The 21,921-nt window shown below is 44.4% G+C and overlaps 2 protein-coding genes across 2 annotated transcripts; one reads left to right on the top strand and one right to left on the bottom strand.

The window, feature by feature from the left end:
* The first annotated feature begins 482 nt into the window (after window positions 1–482).
* On the top strand, window positions 483–16,507 carry LOC104938041 (type I inositol 3,4-bisphosphate 4-phosphatase). Its single transcript, XM_019255793.2, has 24 exons — window positions 483–628; window positions 5,584–5,845; window positions 5,943–5,987; window positions 6,905–7,023; window positions 7,115–7,231; window positions 7,322–7,401; window positions 7,494–7,611; window positions 7,703–7,793; window positions 7,892–8,039; window positions 9,493–9,623; window positions 10,499–10,603; window positions 10,694–10,802; window positions 10,885–10,902; window positions 10,990–11,176; window positions 11,286–11,567; window positions 11,669–11,816; window positions 12,400–12,432; window positions 13,084–13,256; window positions 13,344–13,467; window positions 13,551–13,818; window positions 14,019–14,116; window positions 14,212–14,324; window positions 14,416–14,570; window positions 14,658–16,507. The coding sequence occupies exons 2-24, from the start codon at window positions 5,746–5,748 to the stop codon at window positions 14,788–14,790; spliced, it is 2,895 nt and encodes a 964-aa protein (XP_019111338.1). The 5' UTR covers window positions 483–628; window positions 5,584–5,745; the 3' UTR covers window positions 14,791–16,507.
* Window positions 16,508–17,243: 736 nt separating this feature from the next.
* On the bottom strand, window positions 17,244–19,757 carry rpl8 (ribosomal protein L8). The gene is made up of 5 exons (XM_019255794.2): window positions 19,576–19,757; window positions 19,346–19,487; window positions 18,423–18,641; window positions 18,198–18,313; window positions 17,244–17,442 (listed from the first exon to the last, which is right to left on the bottom strand). Exons 1-5 carry the CDS (start codon window positions 19,711–19,713, stop codon window positions 17,284–17,286), a joined length of 774 nt encoding a protein of 257 aa, XP_019111339.1. The 5' UTR covers window positions 19,714–19,757; the 3' UTR covers window positions 17,244–17,283.
* Window positions 19,758–21,921: the final 2,164 nt, after the last annotated feature.

The following is a 21,921-nucleotide window of genomic DNA, read 5'->3' on the forward strand; positions in this document are numbered from 1 at the left end:
GGAGTGCCTGCTGGTCTGCTTTGGAGGAGCTTGAAAACCACGCCAGGAACCCGTACACCAGAACGCTGCTGATGGCACTGTTGTAAAAGTTCACTAGCAGTGGTCTGGAGATGTAGTAGCTCTTTAACTTCCTTAGGAAAAAGAGACGCTGTTGAGCCTTCCTGACTGCTGAGGCAATATGACTGCCCCAGGACAGGTCCTCTGCCATGGTCACCCCCAGGAATTTATAACTGCTGACCCTCTCCACCACCTCTGAACCGATGGAGAGGGGTCTGTGGTTTATGGGATGGTTACTGCGAAAGTCCACTATCATTTCTTTTGTCCTATTCACTTAGAAATAAACTGCAATATCTCAGAATAATATATTTATGACATCCTCTTCTTTGGAATAAAAAACAGACATGTTGTTTTATACTCACACCCCACCCACCAGGTGAGCATGCTCTCTGCTGCAGACCAGGTCGACAGCGCCCCCCAGTGGACGGTGGAGGAGCTGTTTGCAGCGGAGGTATTACGTCTCGGATGTGTCACACAGGGAGTCAGGGGCGAGTCTCGACTGCAGACATCGTCGAGTGTTTGACCAGGATGCTCATCAATATGAGAAGAAACAATCGCATTTCTCTAAACGGTATGAGGTATTAATTATTATTATGTGTGTGTGTGTGTGTGTGTGTTTATATTTGACATGTCATCTTCTCACGGGTTGTGATGCTGATGGGAGGCAGCATCCTCGCAGCAGGAGCAGAATGAGACATGTTTACAGCCCGAGCAAGAAATGTCGAGTTGCCTCTTTTGTTTTTCTTGATACTGTTTTTGAATCGAGCGCATGCTGCTGCAGCATCAGCATCTCCTGACGCAATATTTGTTATTGTTAAATAATCCACCGTGCCAAGTGTAATGACGATATTATTGTCCAGAGCTACCATAAATAGATCAGCTCTGGCCTCTCTGCCTGGTTATTTCCACGCCTGTTTTTTTAATGCAGGTTTATGGGAGGGTGCTGATGTAAGAATATGCAGAACACTGTTAGATATTTACATTTTTATTATCTTTGTTATGTGAAGCAGCACGTCATTGCAGGCCTATCAGATGCTCCCAAAAGGATTAGATGTGATCTGTTGAATCACAGTTAGGGAAGTGAATGACAGTGAGTTTGTCTGTGGTGTTTTGTGTGTTCTTGATATTAAATATATTTTAAAATACCTTTAAAAATAAGTGTTGCACCTACAGTACAACTCTGTATCTGATCCCATGGCATCATTCATCACCGTCATCAGTTCACTGCTGAGCTTCTTTATGCATGACGTCCCGTTTGTGTGGATCTGTCCATCCTTGAACACAATTTATGGATCAGTCAGCGAGGATGGAGTCAGCCACTCGTGTTTCCACGGCTGTCACAGACCGAGTCTGCGATTGTAGATCAGTCTCAGGGGAGCTGCAGGTCGGCACGGCTCTGAAACTGGATCAATAGCCTGAAATTGAGAAGAACATTGGGGTTACAGTGGGACACGGGGGAGGAAAAAAAAGGACGGGGTTTGATGACGGAGCAGAAGAAGCGCAGCATGCATGAGGCAATTTAGGGGGGGCGAGAGATTTAAAAGGGATGAGGAGGAGGTGAGTTGAGGAAGAGGACGTCTGAGAGGCACTGCAGTGCAGCCGGTGCTGACAGCATCTGCAGGGGGCCAGCTGTGTGCCGGCAGCCTGAATAACTGGGTCATTTCTGTCTCCAGACGCCCCAGAGGACGCTCTACCACGAGGACCACTTGAATCCTTTTTCTGTCCTCTGTTTTCCTACACACCGCTTCGCCTGCTTCCTCACTGCACGTACACCATCTCTTCTTCCTCTCCTTCTTCCTCTTCTTTATTCAAAGCTGAGAAACTAAAATACGTCTCTCCCTGACCTGTTTTGTCTCATTGAGGTCAGAGGTCAGAGGCTGGTCAAGCCTTTTCCTCGGGGGCACTTCATCACTGTGGATGCTCACTGTTATAAATCTATAACAACTATAGCCACACTGCGACCACTCTGAAAGGAAACAAACGCCTCTATAAGCTGCATGTAATTATTATTATTATCTGTCAATAAGAGCTGAAACGTTTAATCAATTAGCCTCCATCCGTTTGCTGTAAGCAGTGAGGCTGGAGCTGATTCCAGCTGACATTGGGCGAGAGTTGGAGTACGTCCTGGACAAGTCGCAGGGTTTAATCCATGAGTCAGAAAATTAATCTGTGAATATCTTTTTCATGCAATAACAACTATTCTCTGGTTACAGCTTATCAAATATGAACATGCTTGCTCTTCTTCGCTTTCTTATACCGTCACAAATTTGGGATTGGCATCTCGAGTTGTCACCTCGAGTTTCTTGGATGTTTGTCACTCTCTTCTGCCATTTTATAAACCGACAGATCATCTGATGAGTCAAGAAAATAATCAGCCCGTTGCTTGATCATAAAAACAACCTTTCAGCTTTGATTTAGTTCATCTGGTCGAGCGTTTTATGATTAATCAATCAGTTATTTACTCTGTAAAATGGCAGAAATGCACATTACAGTTATACAAACAGTCAAAAATCCAGAAACATTAAGTTTATAATTATATAAAGCAAGAAATTTGTGAAGATGGATCCACAGAAGATTCACAGTTTTTGTTAAAATGCTGAAACGCTTCAAATCGAGTTTCCATCCACTGATAAATCAGTTAATCGGCGAACGGTTTCAGCACCTCTCCCTTCGAGCATGTAGCTGACGACAGTCAGACAGATGTAGTAATGATGATGATCTGTCGCTTCCTGTGGCTTCGCGTTAGATCCACTGTGGGTTTCCTGGAGAGCTCGCCCCTCCCCGAGAGCCTCAGGCAGTGGAGATTACGGCACGTTGACAACGACCCCCACAAAGCCTAATGAGGCAGAGCAGCCACGCTGTAATTGTCATCTGTTTTGGTCTCACATGAAGCTGCCAAAGCAAAGATTAAACTGACAGAGATCATCACACTCTCACTCTGGATTGTGTGACTCGACAGATGACTGAGCGCTCGTGTGTGAGAATGTGTTTTTTTTATTCGTGTGACGTCGAAACTGATTCACGTGTAAAAATAGAGCTCCATTGTGGGAGTCCTTACACTTGAATGCACGGCGGTGCACACAGAGCTGTTCTCCTTCTGTCAGCGTGATATATATATCTAACAAACACAAGACAACCACTTGCAGTATGTGACACCTGTGAAGGTTCTCGAGCGTCCGGGTCATCTTTCTTTGAGAGGGGGTCAATCTGGGGCGGCTGGACTTGGTTGTAGACCCGTGAAGACGATTCACAGCCAGAACTGAAGAGGTGAAACGTCTTCTCAGATCTGCAACAAGCTCCTGATATCACATCGGTGTACCGGGTCTGTTTATTTGGGTTGCAAAGGCTGCACACACACACACAGATACTGAAGATGAAATGTTAACTGAGGCTGACATGCCGCTAGAAATATGAACATTTAGCTCTCAGGGCCTTTTGAAGCAGCCTTCAGCTCGGGTTAGTCATCAAAACAACTTCGCTGCATCCTTTCCCCTTTCACATTTTCTTCACGCACCATTTCTCTGTTTGGTCTTTCATTTGCACGGTGATGCACCTCACAGCAACTCTCTGGGTACCAAACACATGAGGGTTAACAGGTGAACTGGTGACTCTAAATTGCCTGTAGGTGTGAATGTGAGCCTGGTACAGCAAATGAGTTGATTCTTCTTCCTCTGCATCCATCCTGTTCTTTGTTTGTGCTCAGTTGTGCTTTTGCAGGAGTTGAATCAACACTCTGACAGCTCGCTCGTCTTGTCTCGTTGCTGATTCTCCCTCTTACATCATCTGTTTCCTCTTATATCCAACGCGTGCCACACTTGGCACGGCCCTCGTTTCCGATGAAACGATGAATGTAATTTTGGCAAGTGCAGTGCAGTGTTAGCTGATTAACAACCGGAGCAGCCGGCTTCTGCTTTATCAGTCTTCATAAGACGAGTAGCGGACAGAACAATGGAGTGTTTGATCTTAGATATTTGAAGCCTTCTCAGCCACTTTGTGTGTTCATCTAAACGTTTGTTTTAAAGCAGCATGTCGTGCTAACTACAGGCCCAATTATGGCCTCATAAATTTTCCTGTTCATGTTCCTCAGATCATGAACCCTTATGTTATCCTTTACGGTTTAAGTGACCCTTTGAGGCAAAACAACTCTAGTTATACTCAAGAAATATCAGTTTAAAGAACAGAAGCATCGTGGTCGGAGGTTTAAGGCACAGGTCATGTCTTGGATGTTAGATGTTCTCCAGCTCTTCATGTCACTGTCCATTGTCTATTTAAGGACTGTTAAAGACTTTAGATCATTTGAATGACTTTCTGGGAACAACATATACTGCACATTGTTTGTTGTGCTGAACCATTGAGCATTGTTTCTATCCCACAAGTGCTTTACTTTTGATTATTGGCACTATTTAGATATAAAGGACCTCATACTAAAATCTTCTTATACGGGAACGAGGCATTAGATACCACAGGCAAATTATACAAAGGCTAAACCACAAATAATAACAATTCAACTCAAGTGCCAAAGACGTACAGTTCCTCCAGTGGCCACATTTCAACCTCCATAAACCCCCATGTTAAATTGTCCAACTTCACAGCAATAATAAACATGTTTGAGCACCCTGGCATCATCTTAGTGGCCGTGCTCTGATGTTAAGCCTTTCTGGAAAGGAAGTGGGCCATCTGGTCTCAGAGATTCTGAGATCTGACTTCTCATTTACCTTTTTGTACTTTGGAAATGTTCCTAAACGCCTCATTAGGAGTGACTCTTTATGATCTTTATGCCTGCAAGTAAAAAAACACTCAGCTCCAGAGGAACCTTCCTAACACTGCCCGTCTTATTCGCACAATCTGCTCGGTCCACATCAGGGAGAAAATGAGTTTCACCCTTCGACTATAAAAGGGGGATAAATACTGGGGGAAATGGTCGACTTCTAACGTTTTATTCTCTCTGTCTAGACCCTGAGCTGTACCAGTGCCTCCTTTCTTATATTTCATCTCACTGAATGAGGTGTAATAACTGCAGACCTCCAAACGTCCTGGAAGCTACTTGTGACACAACTGGTGTTTCCTTCACATGACGAGGTTTTCTGTTACATCTGGCGTAGATTGGTTTAGTTTATGAAGCTTAAACTGTTACATTTACCTCTTTATCCGTCTCTCTGTCCGTGTTTGACAGCTGTCTTTATGAAAGAAGAACACAGGGAAAGCATAAATAGCATCAGGAAACAGAAGGTGAAAATTCGGGCTGCTGCATCTCGGTGTTTCGTATCCTGCAGCTGTGTGAAAAGTCACACTTTTCTCCACAGAATTTATTTCCACTGCCTATATTAGCACCTCGTCAGAGGGAAAGAGAGAAGTCGAGCTCTGATGGAAAAATACACAACCTCTGATACACCGTTATCAGCAAAACAACTTGATGAACGGATGCCAGTCTTGTTGTCGGTATCTAAGTGTTGTCCAGCCTCTCTCAGCTGTTTCTATGGGGACGGCAGATGATCACTCTGTTGCGTTCTTTTTTGTTTCTTTCAGTTTTTCCATCGACAAAAGTGTGACCGCTCGACTCAACACGACGCACAAAGGAAACCAACCTACACACATCTCAGAGAGCTGACGTGCCGGACGAGTTTCTGCTCCACATCCTTACTCTAAAATTCATCCTCATCCTCATCCCCGCCCCGACGTGAAGCCACCATGTCCGGGAAGAAGCACAGCCCCCGTCACCGGCCGTGGTCCGTGTACCGGGCCAACACGTTTGATCTCTCGGCTGAGATGATGGGGCTGGCTCTCTCAGGTAACTAAGTAACTGCTACCATGGTGACCTGTTTACTTCATTGATGATTAAATGGCACTAAAAGGGAGCTCCTGCTCTCCTTTTCTGTATTACGCAGGCAACAGTCAGGATCCAGACGAGCCTGTGCTGGAGTTCAGCGTGGGTAAGTTCAGGAAGAAGATGCTGGGTCAGACTGTGTGGGTGCTTTTCTTAGAAATGGTTTAATTAGTGATGGTCAAAAGGTCAATACGTGCATGTTTGTTGTAGATAGATCATTAACAGATCTCAACAAAGAACTGATCCGAGTAACTACACAGGAAAATGTTGCTTCTTTCTCTCCATTGTGGCTCCAAACACTAAAGACTCATTAATGAGCCACATCTTTTACTTCTGTTTGAGTAATGCTTCATAAAAACTTCAGGTCCTGTCGCTGTTCTAGGGAAATACTGAGCTTTATTTAAAACAAAAAAAAGAAGAAGATATTCTAGAGACCTTGAAAATGTATATCAGTGATCTGTTTTTAAATATTTATATCTTAAGTAGGAACAAATGGGCTGCATAGAAAATGGAATAGATACTTTATTGATCCCTCGAGGGGAAAGTTTTTACATATACAGGCCGAAAATACAACCACGCACATGTGGAGAGATGGTGGAGTGACACAGTGGCACCCTGGGAAAGGGGAAGCTTGGGGTTTGGTACCTTTGCTCAAGGGCGAAGTCTCCGGGGAGCGGGGGGTGAACTAGCACCTGTCCTGCTACCAGTCCACCCGTCATACTTTGGTCCATGCTGCACTATGCACTGCACTATGTATGTATTGTATACAGCGGTAATAAATCAAAACTGTGTTTATGGCTTGTTCAACTGGCCAAAATAATGATTTGATGCAGACGGATGATGTGTCTCGTCAGAGATTGGCTACAATATTTGTCATCATTAAACAACTGCTGCTCATCAAGCAACAGCAGCTCAGAAATACTGTCCAACGTTCCACTAATGGCCGAGGATTAGTAGTAGTGACCGTCTCACCATTAAATCCCACAGTTTGTAATCTCGTCCTGTGTCTGTTTGTTGCTGCAGCCTGCAGTGAGCTGGTTACTCCGTCTCTGGACCGTAAGCCAACCAGCTTTGTCGCCATCAGCTGCACCACGCCGCCTCAGGCCTTCTGGACCAAGCACTCTCAAACTGAAATCATAGAGGTACACAGCGCTGCTCGTTTTCCCCCTCGCCTACTGTTTTTCCTGTTGTAGACTTCCAAACCATCTCACCTCTGTCTCTCTCTGTCTTCAGGGCACCAGTAACCCTATCTTCCTGAGCAGCGTGGCGTTCTTTCAGGACTCTCTGATCACTCAGCAGACTCAGGTCAAGCTTTCTGTCTACGATGTGAAGGACCGCGCGCAGGGAACAGTAAGCCCCAAAACCCGAGAGTCAGTGAATAAAAATCTTTAAGTTATCTGGGTGAAATCCTCTAAATCCTTCCGTGCTCTCTTGTGACAGATGTACATGCTCGGCTCGTCCATGTTCTCCGTGAAAGAGCTGCTGCAGGACAAACACCACAGACTGCACCTGACTCTCAGGTAAACAAAGCGGACGCAACGCTCACGAAATGATCACCGGATTTATGTTCGGGGGGTGGTTTTTAAATTTTCTTCATGTCGCCGCGGGTCAGGTCAGCAGAGAACGAGCGCGTGGGGAACATCACCGTCATCGCCTGGCAGATAGAAGAGAAGCGCGAGCAGAGAGCTCCCGTCGCGAGATTACAGAGAGGAGACACTGTCAACGGAAGGGTGAGGGATCACGACTGAGATACTGTTTACCCTAAAAGTATTAAAACAGAAATAATTTGGTGCAATCATCCTTTCACTGTGTTTGTGTCAGATGGTTCTCCCTGTTGATGAAAGCCTCACTGAATCCATGGGCATTAAATCCAAGTCTTCATCTCTGTGTAAAGACCCGCTGCTAAAAGCTGGTGAGTGCGTCTGTGTGAACCCAATACAAACCTCCTGCACGATGTTTAGTAACGGTTGACATCCAGCGAGCTACAACTGCAGTGATACTATGTTTCAGTGTTCGGGGGCGTCATGTCACGAACATACCGGTTCCCCACCACGGACGGCAACCACCTCCGGATCCTGGAGCAGATGGCGGAGAGTGCGCTCTCCCTGCACATTCCTCGACAGTTTGTCAAGCTGCTGCTGGAGGAAGACGCCGTCAGGTAACGTCTGAAGACTTAAAGTTGCTGATCAGAACATCTGAATGTTGCAGCAGCAGGGTGCCGTAGTGCAGTTGCTCTCAACTTTTTTTGACTTTTGCTGCATTCAGACAGCACTGCAGCAGAATGCAGGTTTTTCCATTCATGCGAGTGGGCATGGTCTGTTTTGGGTGAGGTGGTGCGGGCCCGCAGGAATGTCTCTGAAACTGAGACTATCCAGGTGGATTCATGGACTAAACCCTGACACTCTACCTGTTGTGTTCTGGCTTTGTTTATTTCATGCTTCTTAAATCTGAGTCTGACTCACAATTAGAGACAAGAAGAAGTTTAATTTGTTTTGTGTGCGATGGTTTGAAAGAGAGCTTTGGTCGAGCGACATAGACAGTGAATGAGAGCGAGCGAGCGCTCGATAAAGTCGGTTAATCGGCGAAATAAAAAGTTATTTGCTGATTCGGCACAAAGAGACACAAGCAGCACAACCCTGCGGCGATTCACTGCAGTGCCTCGTCTGCATGCTGTCTGCATGCGGCCTTATGATCATTTAAAATTCATCATTTGGTCTTTTTTTCGCTCTCATGTTTTTCTTTAATATCTCACACACTTCTCTGTAATGTCATTTAAATAGCTTTGGAAGAACCAAGCATCCTCTTTTTTTCACTGTTTGGTGACGATATGATGCTTTCGTACTTAGTTTGAAACACCGAGTAAGAATATTTTGTTTCTAAATCTATTTCTGGACTCTGACTCGGCCCCGTTTGTAGCGCAGCATGACTCCATCTTGACTCTGCTCGGCTTGAAATGGTCTCCTCCTCAGCTTTGCCTTCGTCTCAGGCTACAGATGAATTGTTTGAGAGCGGATTAACCAAAGAGAGACGCCCCCCTTCTCATTTGAATAGTTTTTTTAACTATCTGATGTTTTACAATAAAGAAGAGCAGGAAGGTGATCTTATTAATCTTGCAGCTTCATTTCCTGTCAGTGCATGTGTGGAAGGAAACAGCTTAAACCGAAATTTGTGATCAAGATTTAAAAAATTAAACGATTCATTGACAAAAAAAGAAAGATTGCGAGTGAAGTGTGAACTCTTGTACTTCTTCGGCCTGTTGCTGCGTTGTCGGGAAGCTTGGGTGGTGAAGGAGAACTAGGAGGTGAAAGAGGAGACGGTCTGGAGGGTATTCATAGGGTTGCTGGAAGAGATACAGGCGTGCTCCTGAAACTCTGTTAAAAAGCTGCTAAATATCATGTTGTCTATTTCTTATGTACCACCACCATCATATAGAACATTACCGTTAGGACTCCGACTGTTGCCATTCTTACTAATGGCTGCTTTTAATCTGCTCAGCTGTCGTGTTAATTACACAGACCTTAATAAAACGAGCTCTACTAACCGCTGTGAAGCTGAGAGATCATCAGCGCGTCGCCTGGATGTCTTGATCGTAAATGTGTGTGTTTGCACAGAGTGTGTGAGCTGGAGGAACTGGGTGAGCTGTCTCCATGTTGGGAGAACCTCAGGAGGCAGATCATCACTCAGTATCAGACCATCATCCTCACCTACCAGGAGACCATAAGTGACCTGCATGAGTACAAAGGTTAGTACAACAAACTATCTATAAGGTTTACTACTATCTGTTTAATTATCCATAAGACATTTTAATTAGGTATAGTTTAAATGCCAAAAACTGCAGTTCCTCAAAATGTCCACCTGAGGCTGGCTCCAGAAGTGAGTCAGTCTCCATAAGTCCCCATGTCCAAATGTCCAACTTCAAAGCAGAAATAAACATGTTTACAGCCTGGTACAAAAAACAGTTTTGGTCTCTGTAGCTAATTTCCCCGTTCATGACAACTGTACTGAGGGTGAATTTATATACAACTCACCTGTTCACATTATATTAAGGATTAAAGTTATGCAGGATTAAGAGCGTGGTCTTCTCAGGTCCACCAACAATCCACGTCTTTGCCGATTCTTTGGAGCCACCACACTCTGAGCTTCAAAACGTCTCTTTAGAAACCCGTGGGGGACATCACAGATATGACGTCCATTCTTTATCCTGTCTGTGTTAATGCCAAACACAAACACACAGGAAAAACTTTAATTTTCAGATCCTTTCATCTGCAACCAAACAGAGGAACGTCTGCACTTCATTTAATGACCACAGCGAGGTTTTACAAGCTGACATTTAAAAAAAAACTGGGTCAAGTAAATGAAAAATGTCTCAGCTAAAAGAAAACGAGCTTTACAAACTGGTGGCTATATAGATTTGAAATACATGAGATGCTTTTAAGTTTTCATTATGGGAAGTGTTGGAGCTTGATCCCTATAAGCGACTACAACAGAGGCATCATTTTTAATGTCCTCATGGTTTCAACATTGAATGCCCTTTAGGATATCTTATATATTTATATTTTCATGTATCATATAACATTAGGACTCATCTACATGCTCCTATTCCTCCTTTCATCTCAGGTCCTTCCTTCAAGTCCAGTACCTTGAAAGCTGAGAGGAAGCTGGAGTTTATTCCCACTAACCTGCACATCCAGCGGATGAGAGTACAGGGAGAGTCTGGCTATGGTAGGTCTTCTGTCCGTTCCCCTGTGTGTGACCGGGTTTTTTAATAATCTTGTTTATTCAGTATGTTCTTTGTTACTGTCCTCTGATCAGACCGGACGTACGATGTCGTGACGATCGGTGCTCCTGCTGCGCATCACCAAGGCTTTAAAGGCTGCGGCCTCCGGAAACTGCTGCACAAGCTTGAAGAAGCCAGGAAACAGTGAGTAGAGCAAAAGCAGAAAATATTGTTTGACTTTATGAGTGATTAATTCATCCTTTATTGTGCTCTTTTACTCAACCAGGACTTATGTGGAAGAAAGGTGAGAGAACATGTAGTGTATTATTAGTTTCTTGTGTGTTTTTATGTGTTTTTGTCTAATGAATCTTCTCTTTTATGCTGCCCAAAGCTCTGCTGGCTCTGGCCCCAAACGGATGGCATATCAGCCTCAGGATGTCGTGAAAGCGAAGGAGCTGATCGCTCAGATCAACACTCTGAAGACACAAGTGTGTTACTACACTGAGCGTCTGTCTCGAGCCGCCAAGGACCGCTCAGCCAACGCTCTGGAGAGGACGCTGGCCATCCTAACAGAGAAGGTAGGAGAGGAAGTGCAGCTTTTTCTCTCTCATTTTTTAATGTCACGGGTTTATGAATTTTAAAGAGCGTTTATCGCCCCGAGTCATTCTCCCTGTCCTCCTCCTGCAGACTCGTCAGTTAGTGACCGTGTGCGACTCCAAGCTGCTGTCCTCAGCCATCCTCGCTCTGGCGGCCGCCCGCCCAGAGTTTGCTCAACAAGGCACCCCGTCCCCGTCCTCCTCCTCCCTCTCGCCTTCCTCTCGTTCCCCGTCGCGCTCCCCCTCCCGCCACCCGACCTCCCCGTCTCGTGCCGCCACCTCACCTTCTCGCCATGTGCTCCCTCCCGAGGGCGGCGACGCGAGTAGAAACAAGCGCGCCTCTTTGCAGGCGGATTTCCACGAGGAGGAATGGGTAAGAGAGAAAGTCCATCTGTCTCCTTAATGTCTGAGTTTGTGTGTTGTTGTTGTTGTTTTTTTACAGCAACTCTTTTTGTAATGTGTGTTTGTGTGCAGGAGAAGGTTTGGCTGAATGTTGATAAGAGCCTGGAGTGTGTGATCCAGAGGGTGGACAGGCTGCTGCAGCGAGACAAACTCGAGAGTGACAGTAGCTCTGAGGACGTCTTCCTGCTCGCCACAGAGGAACCGGGTGGCACTAAGAAAGGTAAACAGAGATCAGGTTAGATGTAAATCTGGGTGGGACTCAGGAGGTCGTCCACTAATCAGAAGATTGGTGTTTCGATCCTGGGCTCCTCCAAGATACTGAACCCTAAATTGTTCCCAAAGGTGCCGACGGTGTGTGTGTGGATTAGTTCCTTTCTGATGAGCAGTTGATTTATGAATGTGTGTATGAATGGGTGAATGTGTAAAAGAGCCTTGAGTGGTCGGAAAACTAGAAAGGCGCTATAGAAGGAAAATCTATGGACCATTCAAGAGGTAACCATGGTGATCCTGAGCGTTTAGCAACATCCTCGTCACATCAGCCTCTATTATTGTCACCATCCACCTCAAGACTAACAGCCATCATGATGATTAGCATTCTCTCACCGAGCTCTCTTCATGCCTTTCACATCCTGTTTATCGCATCTGTAGGTTCATTCTTGTGATCATGTTAACCGCTTCAGAGCTGCTGGATGTTTTAAATCTGAATAATAAAATATAATATATGTATACATGGATGTTGAGTTGCAAGTTGAAGTGGAGCTCTTTCCTTATGTAAACATTTTTTTTTTTTCTCTCTGTCGTAGAAATCAGCCCAGAGGTAGAAAAGACGTCTCCAGGTGAGAGCAATGTTTTTTTGACAGATTATTAGAAGTGCTTAAATTTGAAAAGCCAAAAAAACACACATCAAATTTAAAATGTTAAACTACAACGTTATGTCATGTATGAGCTGTGTAAAAGTAAAACAAAGAAAGAAACCAAATGTATTAAAATATTACGTAATGAATTTTAATGTTTTCTTCTTTTGTTCTAAAATAAATCAAAATATTTCAGACCAGAATTAAAAATATATTTATTATTCATTAATTATAATTCAAGATTTAGTGAAATAAATGTCAGAATTTAAATTTAAAAACCAAAAATGAAGAAACAAGTCCACGTTCAGTTTCCAGTTTCACCACCCTGGTGGGGATGCTTCATGTGCAGTCACAGGAAATTAATATACTGATACTTGTTTGATATACATTTTAAAAATCCTGAAAAAAAAGGTTTGAAATGAAGAATCACTTCATTATGATGCAGTTCTACTTTCTCTTGAATATAAAAACATGCAAAGCTGACAACGTAAGGTTGATTCACAGGACTAAAAAGGATAAGTGTATAGTATATATCTGTGTATAACAAATGAATAATAAAGGGACATTATGGCAGTTTGCTGTAAGTATATGGTGTCAGTCAAACCCGTGCACATGCCCTGTGTGTGTCTGCAGGCGAGTGGAGCGACGCTCTGTACCCTCTCCTCACCACGCTGACGGATTGTGTGTCTCTGATGAGCGACAAGGCCAAGAAGTCCATGGTGTTTCTGCTGATGCAGGACAGTGCCCCCACCATCGCCATGAGCCTCACCCTGCAGTACCGCCGCGACGTCGTCTTCTGCCAGACGGTGCGTCAGCTCCAACGTCCCGGTTCTGGCTCTCGTGTCGTGTAATTTGCATTAAAAGGTGTTTAACCTGTGCTGTGCTGCTTACAGCTGACGGCGCTGATCTGTGGCTTCGTTATCAAGCTGAGGAACAGTATCTGTGACTCGGGCTTCCTCAGGCAGCTACACACCATCGGCTTACTGGTGCAGTACGAGGGCCTGCTCAGTACATACGGTAACCTGTGTGTTAGTGACATGTTATCACAGATATCTGTATGAATTATCATCAACGTGAACCTCTGTGACGTCTCCCTAAAGGTGAGGAGCTGGCCATGTTGGAGGACATGAGCGTCGGAGTGATGGACCTGAGGAACGTCACCTTTAAAGTTACCCAGGCGACTTCGGGTTTCTCCCCGGACATGATGCCGGTGATCACGGGAAACAGGAACGGCTTCAACGTCAGGGTGCCGATGCCTGGAGTGATGTTTGACACGCTGCCACGAGAGATCCAGAACGGGATGCTGCTGCGCGTGCAGCCAATCCTGTTCAACGTGGGCATCAACGAACAGCAGACGCTGGCTGAGAAGTGAGTCACAGGAACAAAGGAGGAGAGGGAAGGACAATTTTAGCTCGATAGGTCACAAATAGAATATGAAAAATATGTATGAATGCTCTATACACTGTACAAGGCTGTGACAACTATATTTGAGGATTACTGTATAAATAGATGTGAGGAAATAGAGCACGAAGGTTGCTTCCACTCTAATATCTGACGTTTGTGTCCAGGTTTGGAGACACGTCGCTACAAGAGGTGATCAACATGGAGAGCATGACTCGCCTCAGCTCATACTTTGACCAGTTTAAAGAAGTCCTGCCAGAAGACTGTGAGCTTACACACATGCCAAGCCATTTTTATCAGCAGGACAAATGTGTTCTTCTCATAGTTAACTCATCATCGCTCCTCCTCTGTTCTCCACAGGCCTGCCTCGCTCCCGCAGTACCACCAGCCTGCCCGATCTGCTTAAACTGCTGAACCAGAACGTCAACGCCAAGAAAAGCAAGAACGTGGAGATTTTGTGGCAAGCAGCCGAGGTAGACTCGCGTCTTCTCTATCGAGCCCCCCCTCCAAAATTTTAAAAGCTCTGCCTGACTCCTCTGATCTCTTTCTCTCTGCACTCTAAAGGCATGCCGCCGCCTGAACGGCGTGCGTTTCACCAGCTGTAAGAGCGCCAAGGACCGCACGGCCATGTCTCTGACCCTGGAGCAGTGTCAGATCCTGCAGCAGGAGCACGCCCTCGCCCCACAGGTGTTCTACCAGGCCTTGGACTGCATGCGCAGGTCAGCTGCCGACGACGGCGAACGTGAACAAATCTCGCGTGTTATTATGCTTTCCAGAATAAATAACGTTTGTCTGTTTGTGCACAGTGAGGGCTGCAGGAGAGAGAACACCATGAAGAACGTGGGATGTCGTAAATATGCCTTTAACTCTCTCCAGCTCAAGGCCTTCCCCAAACAGTACCGCCCTCCAGAGGGGACGTACGGGAAGGTTGAGACCTAAGTGGACTCGTCTGACTGGAGGAAACCAAAAGACTGAAGGGGATAATGATGATGGCACCACACAGACAAACAAAAAAACACAAACTGGAACAACAGCCCTTTGTTTTTGTGCTTAGTCACTGTTAAGATGATTCATGTTCAAGTGCCAGTGCTACTCTAGTTTGTTTTCTAGCAGTTCCCCCCTCGTCTCCTTTTCACGGCCACTTCGAAGCCCAAAAAAAAAAAAAAAAAGAGTAGATATCTGTCTTACATCGTAGCCAGTTGTTGTTGGCTGCTGTGCCAGGAAGCGTACGACTGAGTCATTTCAAGTTGTGTTCCTAGAAATAAGATGTGCAGACGTCTCAGCCTTTAGACAGACGATGTCGCAGACATAGTTCAAGGTTGTTGTAGTCCACTTACTGTCACAGTCCAATGGAAAAACCAAAACCAGCAACCAAAGTTTTGTTTGTGCAGCCACAGCCCGATGAAGCTTCTGCCGCCTTCATCATAATGAACATTTGCACTGTAGTTTATCAATCCCACGCCGTGCTGCTGCTGCTGCACCAAATGTGTATTAATCCGCCCCCTGAAATGAAAATAGTCCCCGACAAATGCACTATTTCCCCTCGTTTGAGCGACATTTGTTCTAAACGACAGTGCCCAGATGTTTAAGAGAATTACTGATTACTGCTTTTTTTAAATTAAAAAACTAAAAAGTTTAAAGCTGTGCAGGCTTAATGCTGACGGGACAGGCTGGTTTTAGTTTTTTCATGGTTTGTTGACAATAAATAAAACAAAAAATAATGCTTGAAGGCAAATTTTATTTGCGTATGGTCAGTTTTCCTACAAGAGGTGACAAGTTCAGAGCAGTAACCAAGCAAGATAACACAATGTGAAAAGATTTCTTGAAAATGTTGCTTGAAAATATGTTTTTCTGTGATTTGGAGCCACATAAATGTGACGTTGCCCGCTGTAGATTTGACTGACACGATATTTCTCTGGACCTAAACTGCAGAATGTTTGTTTTCCTCCCACTGTCTCTCCTTCTTCTGGTCTTCAGTCGCCTTCATCACTCTCGACAAGCACAGATCTTTAAGAACCTGACACTATTCATCTCTGTTGTTCCTCCGATGCTGCGCTGGGAGCATCGACGTGGTGCATCACATTATTCTCGAGCACATCTACAGATGTTTAGGACGTCTCTGTGGGTTATATGCAGCACTGTAGTGGTTCGTTAGCCTTTCAAACTTTCGTTTATTTAAAGGTGTGTTCTCAGTTTTACAGCACTCGGTTGAATTATGCAGAACTTTGTTCAGAAATTGGATTTAAAAAAAAATAATTTCACTTGCATGAAGATAAAAAAAAACTTACTGCTTTATACTATTGCAATTGTATACTGTTGCAGCCGAGAGTACCAATGGGCACCTGATGGATGTTTTGAGACTGAAGTGAATTTATGCATATTGCACCTCTTCTGTCAGTTTACCAGCTCCGGGGCTCCGATGTACCTTATTGTACAAAACTTAACAGAGACAGTGGATTTTATTTTGAAAATATTATTTTGCTTACAGGTAATTTACGTTGACATGGCTGTTCTAGTTTTGTCCATTTGTTATTGAGTTAGTTCTGATCGGTTGTACATGCACACAGGTTGAAACGGGAGGTTTGGAGACGCCTTCGCCCCCCCACAGAGATATAAAACAAACCTGGATGATAAATAAAGGCTTGTTAATGCCAAATGAGTTCGTCTGTGAATTAAGGAAGTTTGCACATCCAGTTACAGGTAACGGATGGATGGATGATCTCTGAAGTGAGCAGCAAACACTCCGTCCTGTTAAATTTGTCTGACTAAAAGAGAAGTATCTTCAAAAAGTAGGTAGACAGGGAGGCCAGTGTTTTGTTTTTTCACACCTTCTAGTCGAGGTTTATTCGCCTGATGAGCGAAGCAGGTCACTTCTAATTCATTCATGTGTAGGGTTTGCAGAAATTTGCTCCACCAGCTCATCTGAACTCATTATCAGCTCCAACTGAATTTACCAGGACGTACCATCTGCTCACCCACAGCTAGAATATATTTGATGTTACTGGCACCACGAGGGTCAGATATATTCTGTTCACACCCACACAATGCTGAGAAAGGATCTAATGACTTTATTCATCCAGCATGCACAACACCACGGGATCCTGATAGTGGTGCAGCTCTTCAGAAACCTGAGGGTGACGTCAGGCACACCCTGTCCATTCTTCATACCGTCAGTGGTCGGGCACCACAAACAAACACTTGACCACTTCCACTATACTCCTGTTGGCTTTTTAACCCTGGTTGTCAGGCCTACATTTTATTTCTTGACACGCAAATTGAAATAATTGATACTGTTTCGTGCCTTTCCACCTGAACGACCATTCTGATATCCAACGTAAAACATCCGTCTCGCATTTGTGTGTACCCAGAAATGAAGCAGCACGACAAACCTCTTCTCTTTTGGAACAGATTTTATTATCAAGAAAGTCAGGTCTAGTTCTCCTTCTCCTGTACGGTCTTTGTTCCGCGCAGTCTGCCTGTACGACGGGCAGCGATAAGACCGACCTTGCGACCAGCGGGGGCGTCCCTCCTGATTGTTGAGGGTTTGCCAATATGCTGATGGTTACCACCACCGAAGGGATGCTCAACGGGCTGTGAGGAGAGAAGAGAGGAACGTTAGTCTGCATCCTCACACTGAACTGTGGAACAAAACCCAACTTCACAAACAAGCTATGAAGATCTCTTCAATACTTTCTCTACGAAAACATAGCTGTAGCACCTTTGGAGACGTCTTTTCATTTTACCCTCCCTTTATTAATATGATGGATTTAGACACTCTACCAACTCAATCAGACTAGTGAGGGTTTTTATGATGCCACTTTGCTTGTAAAAGGTGATCTAAACCAGATTTTGAGCCGGTCTGGTTTAGAGGCGCTGAACCACCTCGCACATCTACAGAGCTCCGTCTGAACAGAGGTTTGAAAGACCTCTGTATTCCTTGTTAGACTCCATTAGACGATAACTAGAGATAAAGCGACTTATTACTGAAACTTCTGAGTCTGATAACATGAACATCAGTGTACGGCTGTTACAGGAAATCTCAGAAATATCTAGTTTACCCGGCTCAAATGCATTCATACTCTGAAAGGGTATCGTTCGTTCCTCCGATGACAGCATGACCACTTCAGATTGAGTTCAGCTGCTAATGGTTTAAACTTTAAATCATTAACCCATGTGTGTATAAGAACAGATGAACCACGAGCAGACGTTAACCGTGCATCTAGATGTACTACAACAACGTCCGGACTGACCACACTGAAGGAGTCTTAACTCCTTAACACACAGTTACTGAGTGCATCAAACAGGCGTGACCTCGCTGGCGTCACAGCATGTTCATGTTCACTTACGTTCATAGCCACACCACGGACACGTGGCCAGCAGTTCCTCTTGGCCTTGTACTTGTGGTAGGCGCGACCAGCCTTCAGGATGGGCTTGTCAATACGACCACCGCCGGCAACCACACCTGTAACACACGGAGCAGAGGCGGTCAAAGGGTGCACCGACACCGACTGCACGTCAGCGCGTGAGGAAACGTGAGCTCCACCAGCTCAACAACATCGAGCGTTCCTTACCAACAACGGCTCTGTTGGCAGAGGAGATGACCTTCTTGGAGCCTGAGGGCAGCTTGACTCTGGACTTCTTGGTCTCCGGGTTGTGGGAGATGACTGTGGCGTAGTTTCCGGAAGCGCGAGCCAGCTTGCCTCTGTCGCCGGGCTTCTCCTCCAGGCAGCAGATGATGGTACCCTCGGGCATTGTGCCGACGGGCAGGACGTTACCGATGTTCAGCTGAGCTGTGGGGTTTAAAAAAAAAAACACGATAAAGGTATGAAACAGACCTCTATCCAACAGAGGATGACCTGCTTTAACATTAATCTGACAGTCCAGCTTTTGTTGTGGTTGAATCCAGCGTAAGCGTTCAAACCTAAAAACTTTGAGGCAGCATACGTCCAAGAAAATCCAACAAACTGCTGAGTCACTCAGACACGCACCTCCCAACTTCACGTTAAGTCTCATGTACAGACTTTAACTTAAATACCGTGACAGCAATCTCACCAGATCAGACATAAAACATCTCAACACTTTAATGATCCCGTCACGTTCAAATCATCCTGGATTACTTAACACAGCAGACGTCGATATTTCTTTGTGTGACTGATAAACAGCAAAAAATTACTTTTTCGTGTAACGTAACACGTTAGTTTCGTGCATTAAGTAATCAGTAACTTCGCTATTTTAAAAAAAAAGTAATCCATTTGGTTGGATGACTGATGTTATTCATCGTCAGGACGTCTCGGTGCATTTTTGGTAACGCATGAGAACTCTAACACGTTACTTTGATTCATAGGTAACACTGTAACGGATTACTGTAATTGATGGTAACGCTGTAACCTAATTAACTACTTTCCAAAGTAACTATACCCAACACTGCTGATAAACGAATGAAGCAGGTCTAAAATAGCTTCATGTTAGTGTTGTGTTGCTTGCAGCGTCTCACCCTTCTTGCCGCAGTAGATGAACTGTCCGGTGTGGATGCCCTCAGCAGCGATGAAGAGCTCGGTCCTCTTCTTGAAGCGGTATGGGTCACGGAAGGCGACTTTGGCCAGGGGAGCACCACGGCCGGGGTCGTGGATAATATCCTGAGGAGGTAAAAAGCCAGAGATATATAAATCATGACGCACACTCACCAAACAAACAAACACAAGGAGGCACAGCTGCTCGACTTACCTTCACAATCCCCTTGATGTAGCCATGGCGTTCAGCGAAGTCAACGTGACGGAGTCTAGCGGCACCTTTCCTGTGCTTGACGTGGGCTTTGAACACGGAGCCCGCACCTTTTCTCTGTCCCCTGATCACACGTCCCATCGTGTACTGAAACACAGCAAAGCAAAGCGGCGTTATTTACCGGCTACACACGCGTGAACGTAACATCAACGTCATTGTGCTGCTGTCTGTTTGTTTCCATCCTCCTATCTATGGTTTTGCAGAAAGTCTGTGCCTTCAGAAAGGCTCACATGTCCCAGGAATGGGTGGACACAAGAACAAGTTCACAGCTACATTATTTGTTTTGTTTGGCAATTTCTCGTTAAAGATTACCTAATTTTTCAATAATTTTGCTAAAGGGTCCCACATGGTTACCTTTTTATTTTACTATGTGATATTATATATTAGGCAATTAAAGAAGAGTACTACAGTGTTGTACTTTTACATAAATTCATGAAAACTGTATTTTATCCAGGTGAAACATACCCGACGTTAGTCAGGGTTCCCATACCTTTTTCATGAACAAATTCAAGCACTTTTCAAGCACCTTCAAGCACCAGTTTTTCCAGCACCTTTAAATAGGTAGCCTACTAGTTGTGTTTGCCATGATGGTCATGGGAAGCGCAGCGGTGCCACTGTATGGCATAATAATATGGGTCTAATTAGCATTATTTCATATGGTGGTAGATTGACTGTTTTGATTTTTAACTAATTGTGAATTGGCTTGTATTCTCAGCTCGTGAGCGGTGTACTGTGTAACTACCATAGCGCAATAACAGTGACAAATAGACTTCACAAAAAAATTCAAGCATTTTCACAACCTTGAAAACACTGAATTGAAATTCAAGCATTTTCAAGGAATTCAAGCACCCGTGGGAACCCTGGTTAGTGATGGTGTTACTGACTTTAACGTTAAGTTAGTTCTGTTTCTAAAACACAGTCAGCTGCTTTGTGTTCAGGTGACTCCACCTGAGGAATCACCGAAACATTAGAAACAGGCTCAAAGACGCTAAACAGTCACTAAACGTGTTTTACACAGACTCAGTTAGCCGAGCGTGCTAGCCGCCATGACTGTATCTGTGTGCTAATGTTACGTTTGTCTGACAGTTACACACTTTGTTATAAACTCTGACACTTCAAACACAAACACTTCACCTCCAGCTTCTTTTTAAGCGGCTCGTATCAAACACTAACCCGGCTTTAGTGTCGCGATCACCGGCCTTTTTTTTAGCCGTTACAGCGCCATGTCATCACACAAACCGTTAAAAAGCTTCAAAAACACACGTCTGTCGTCAAAATACACACTAGGTCTTATCGTTGGACATTTATAACACACATAGAAATGTTGATTTCAAGCGGATGAGTTAGTAAAATCATGATTTTAGCGGATTTTAAGCGTAGAGCAGAGTCGGTTCGTGTCCTACCTAAACTCCGTTGACGGAAAGAGGAAGTGGAAGGGAGAAGCGGCGGGTTTTTTTCCGGAGAAGCCACCGCGGGGCATGATGGGAAGTGTAGTCTTCCTGCTGCCGTGTATAAACAGACCAGGGACAAGTTACTGTCAAATAATAATATAACAATAACCTTTGTTATTTACTTTATTCACCTTTTATTTCACCTATATACTTACTTATTAGCCTATATGTGTTAATAATTGATAAAACGTTCAGGCATAATGGAATAATTTATATAGATAGATAGATAGATAGATAGATAGATAGATAGATAGATAGATAGATAGATAGATAGATAGATAGATAGATAGATAGATAGATATACTTTATTTATCCCCGAAGGGATATACTTTATGTATCTGTTCATGTACTGTTTTAGTACTTTTAATGTTTATGTTTCTTGCATTATTCATGTTCATATCTGTGAATCCACATATAAAGCAATATGAAACCAGAGTCAAGTACCTTGTATTGGCCACATACCTGGCCAATGAAAGTGGTTCTGATCCTGTGCCCAGTCCACCCAGCGCAGCTGTATTCACAGGACACGTGTTAGCCATGGATCTGTCTGAAGATGTGTGTGTCTGAATTTGAATCAATACACCACGAAACCCTTTCACCAAATTTGGAACATGAAAGCTGCGATTTGAAACATGAGATCATTTCAACATGTTTCAGTAATCAAAGCAGCGGGAACACAGCCATCAGCATGAAGCATGCCCGAGGGGCTCTCCTTGTTTGTTTGTTTGGGAATTATACCACCACCATAGTCAGGTATAATATCACCTCAGTGCTGCATTATGGCATAATCTTTTGGCCCTGTGTCAGAATTATTATCCATTATACAGTCATTCAACAC

Source organism: Larimichthys crocea, chromosome XVIII, assembly GCF_000972845.2.
Source record: "Larimichthys crocea isolate SSNF chromosome XVIII, L_crocea_2.0, whole genome shotgun sequence".
Taxonomy (NCBI): Eukaryota; Metazoa; Chordata; class Actinopteri; family Sciaenidae; genus Larimichthys; species Larimichthys crocea.

What these genes read in the sequence shown, in the direction of transcription:
- rpl8 (XM_019255794.2), bottom strand. Translation starts at nt 19,713, where the DNA reads ATGGGACGTGTGATCAGGGGACAGAGAAAAGGTGCGGGCTCCGTGTTC. An exon ending in TGCCAACAGAGCCGTTGTTG is followed by an intron (nt 18,314 to 18,422) that starts GTAAGGAACGCT and finishes CGTGTGTTACAG; the next exon opens with GTGTGGTTGCCGGCGGTGGT. An exon ending in TCCGTGGTGTGGCTATGAAC is followed by an intron (nt 17,443 to 18,197) that starts GTAAGTGAACAT and finishes CTCTCCTCACAG; the next exon opens with CCCGTTGAGCATCCCTTCGG.
- LOC104938041 (XM_019255793.2), top strand. Translation starts at nt 5,746, where the DNA reads ATGTCCGGGAAGAAGCACAGCCCCCGTCACCGGCCGTGGTCCGTGTAC. An exon ending in TGTGCTGGAGTTCAGCGTGG is followed by an intron (nt 5,988 to 6,904) that starts GTAAGTTCAGGA and finishes TTGTTGCTGCAG; the next exon opens with CCTGCAGTGAGCTGGTTACT. An exon ending in ATTTCCACGAGGAGGAATGG is followed by an intron (nt 11,568 to 11,668) that starts GTAAGAGAGAAA and finishes GTTTGTGTGCAG; the next exon opens with GAGAAGGTTTGGCTGAATGT.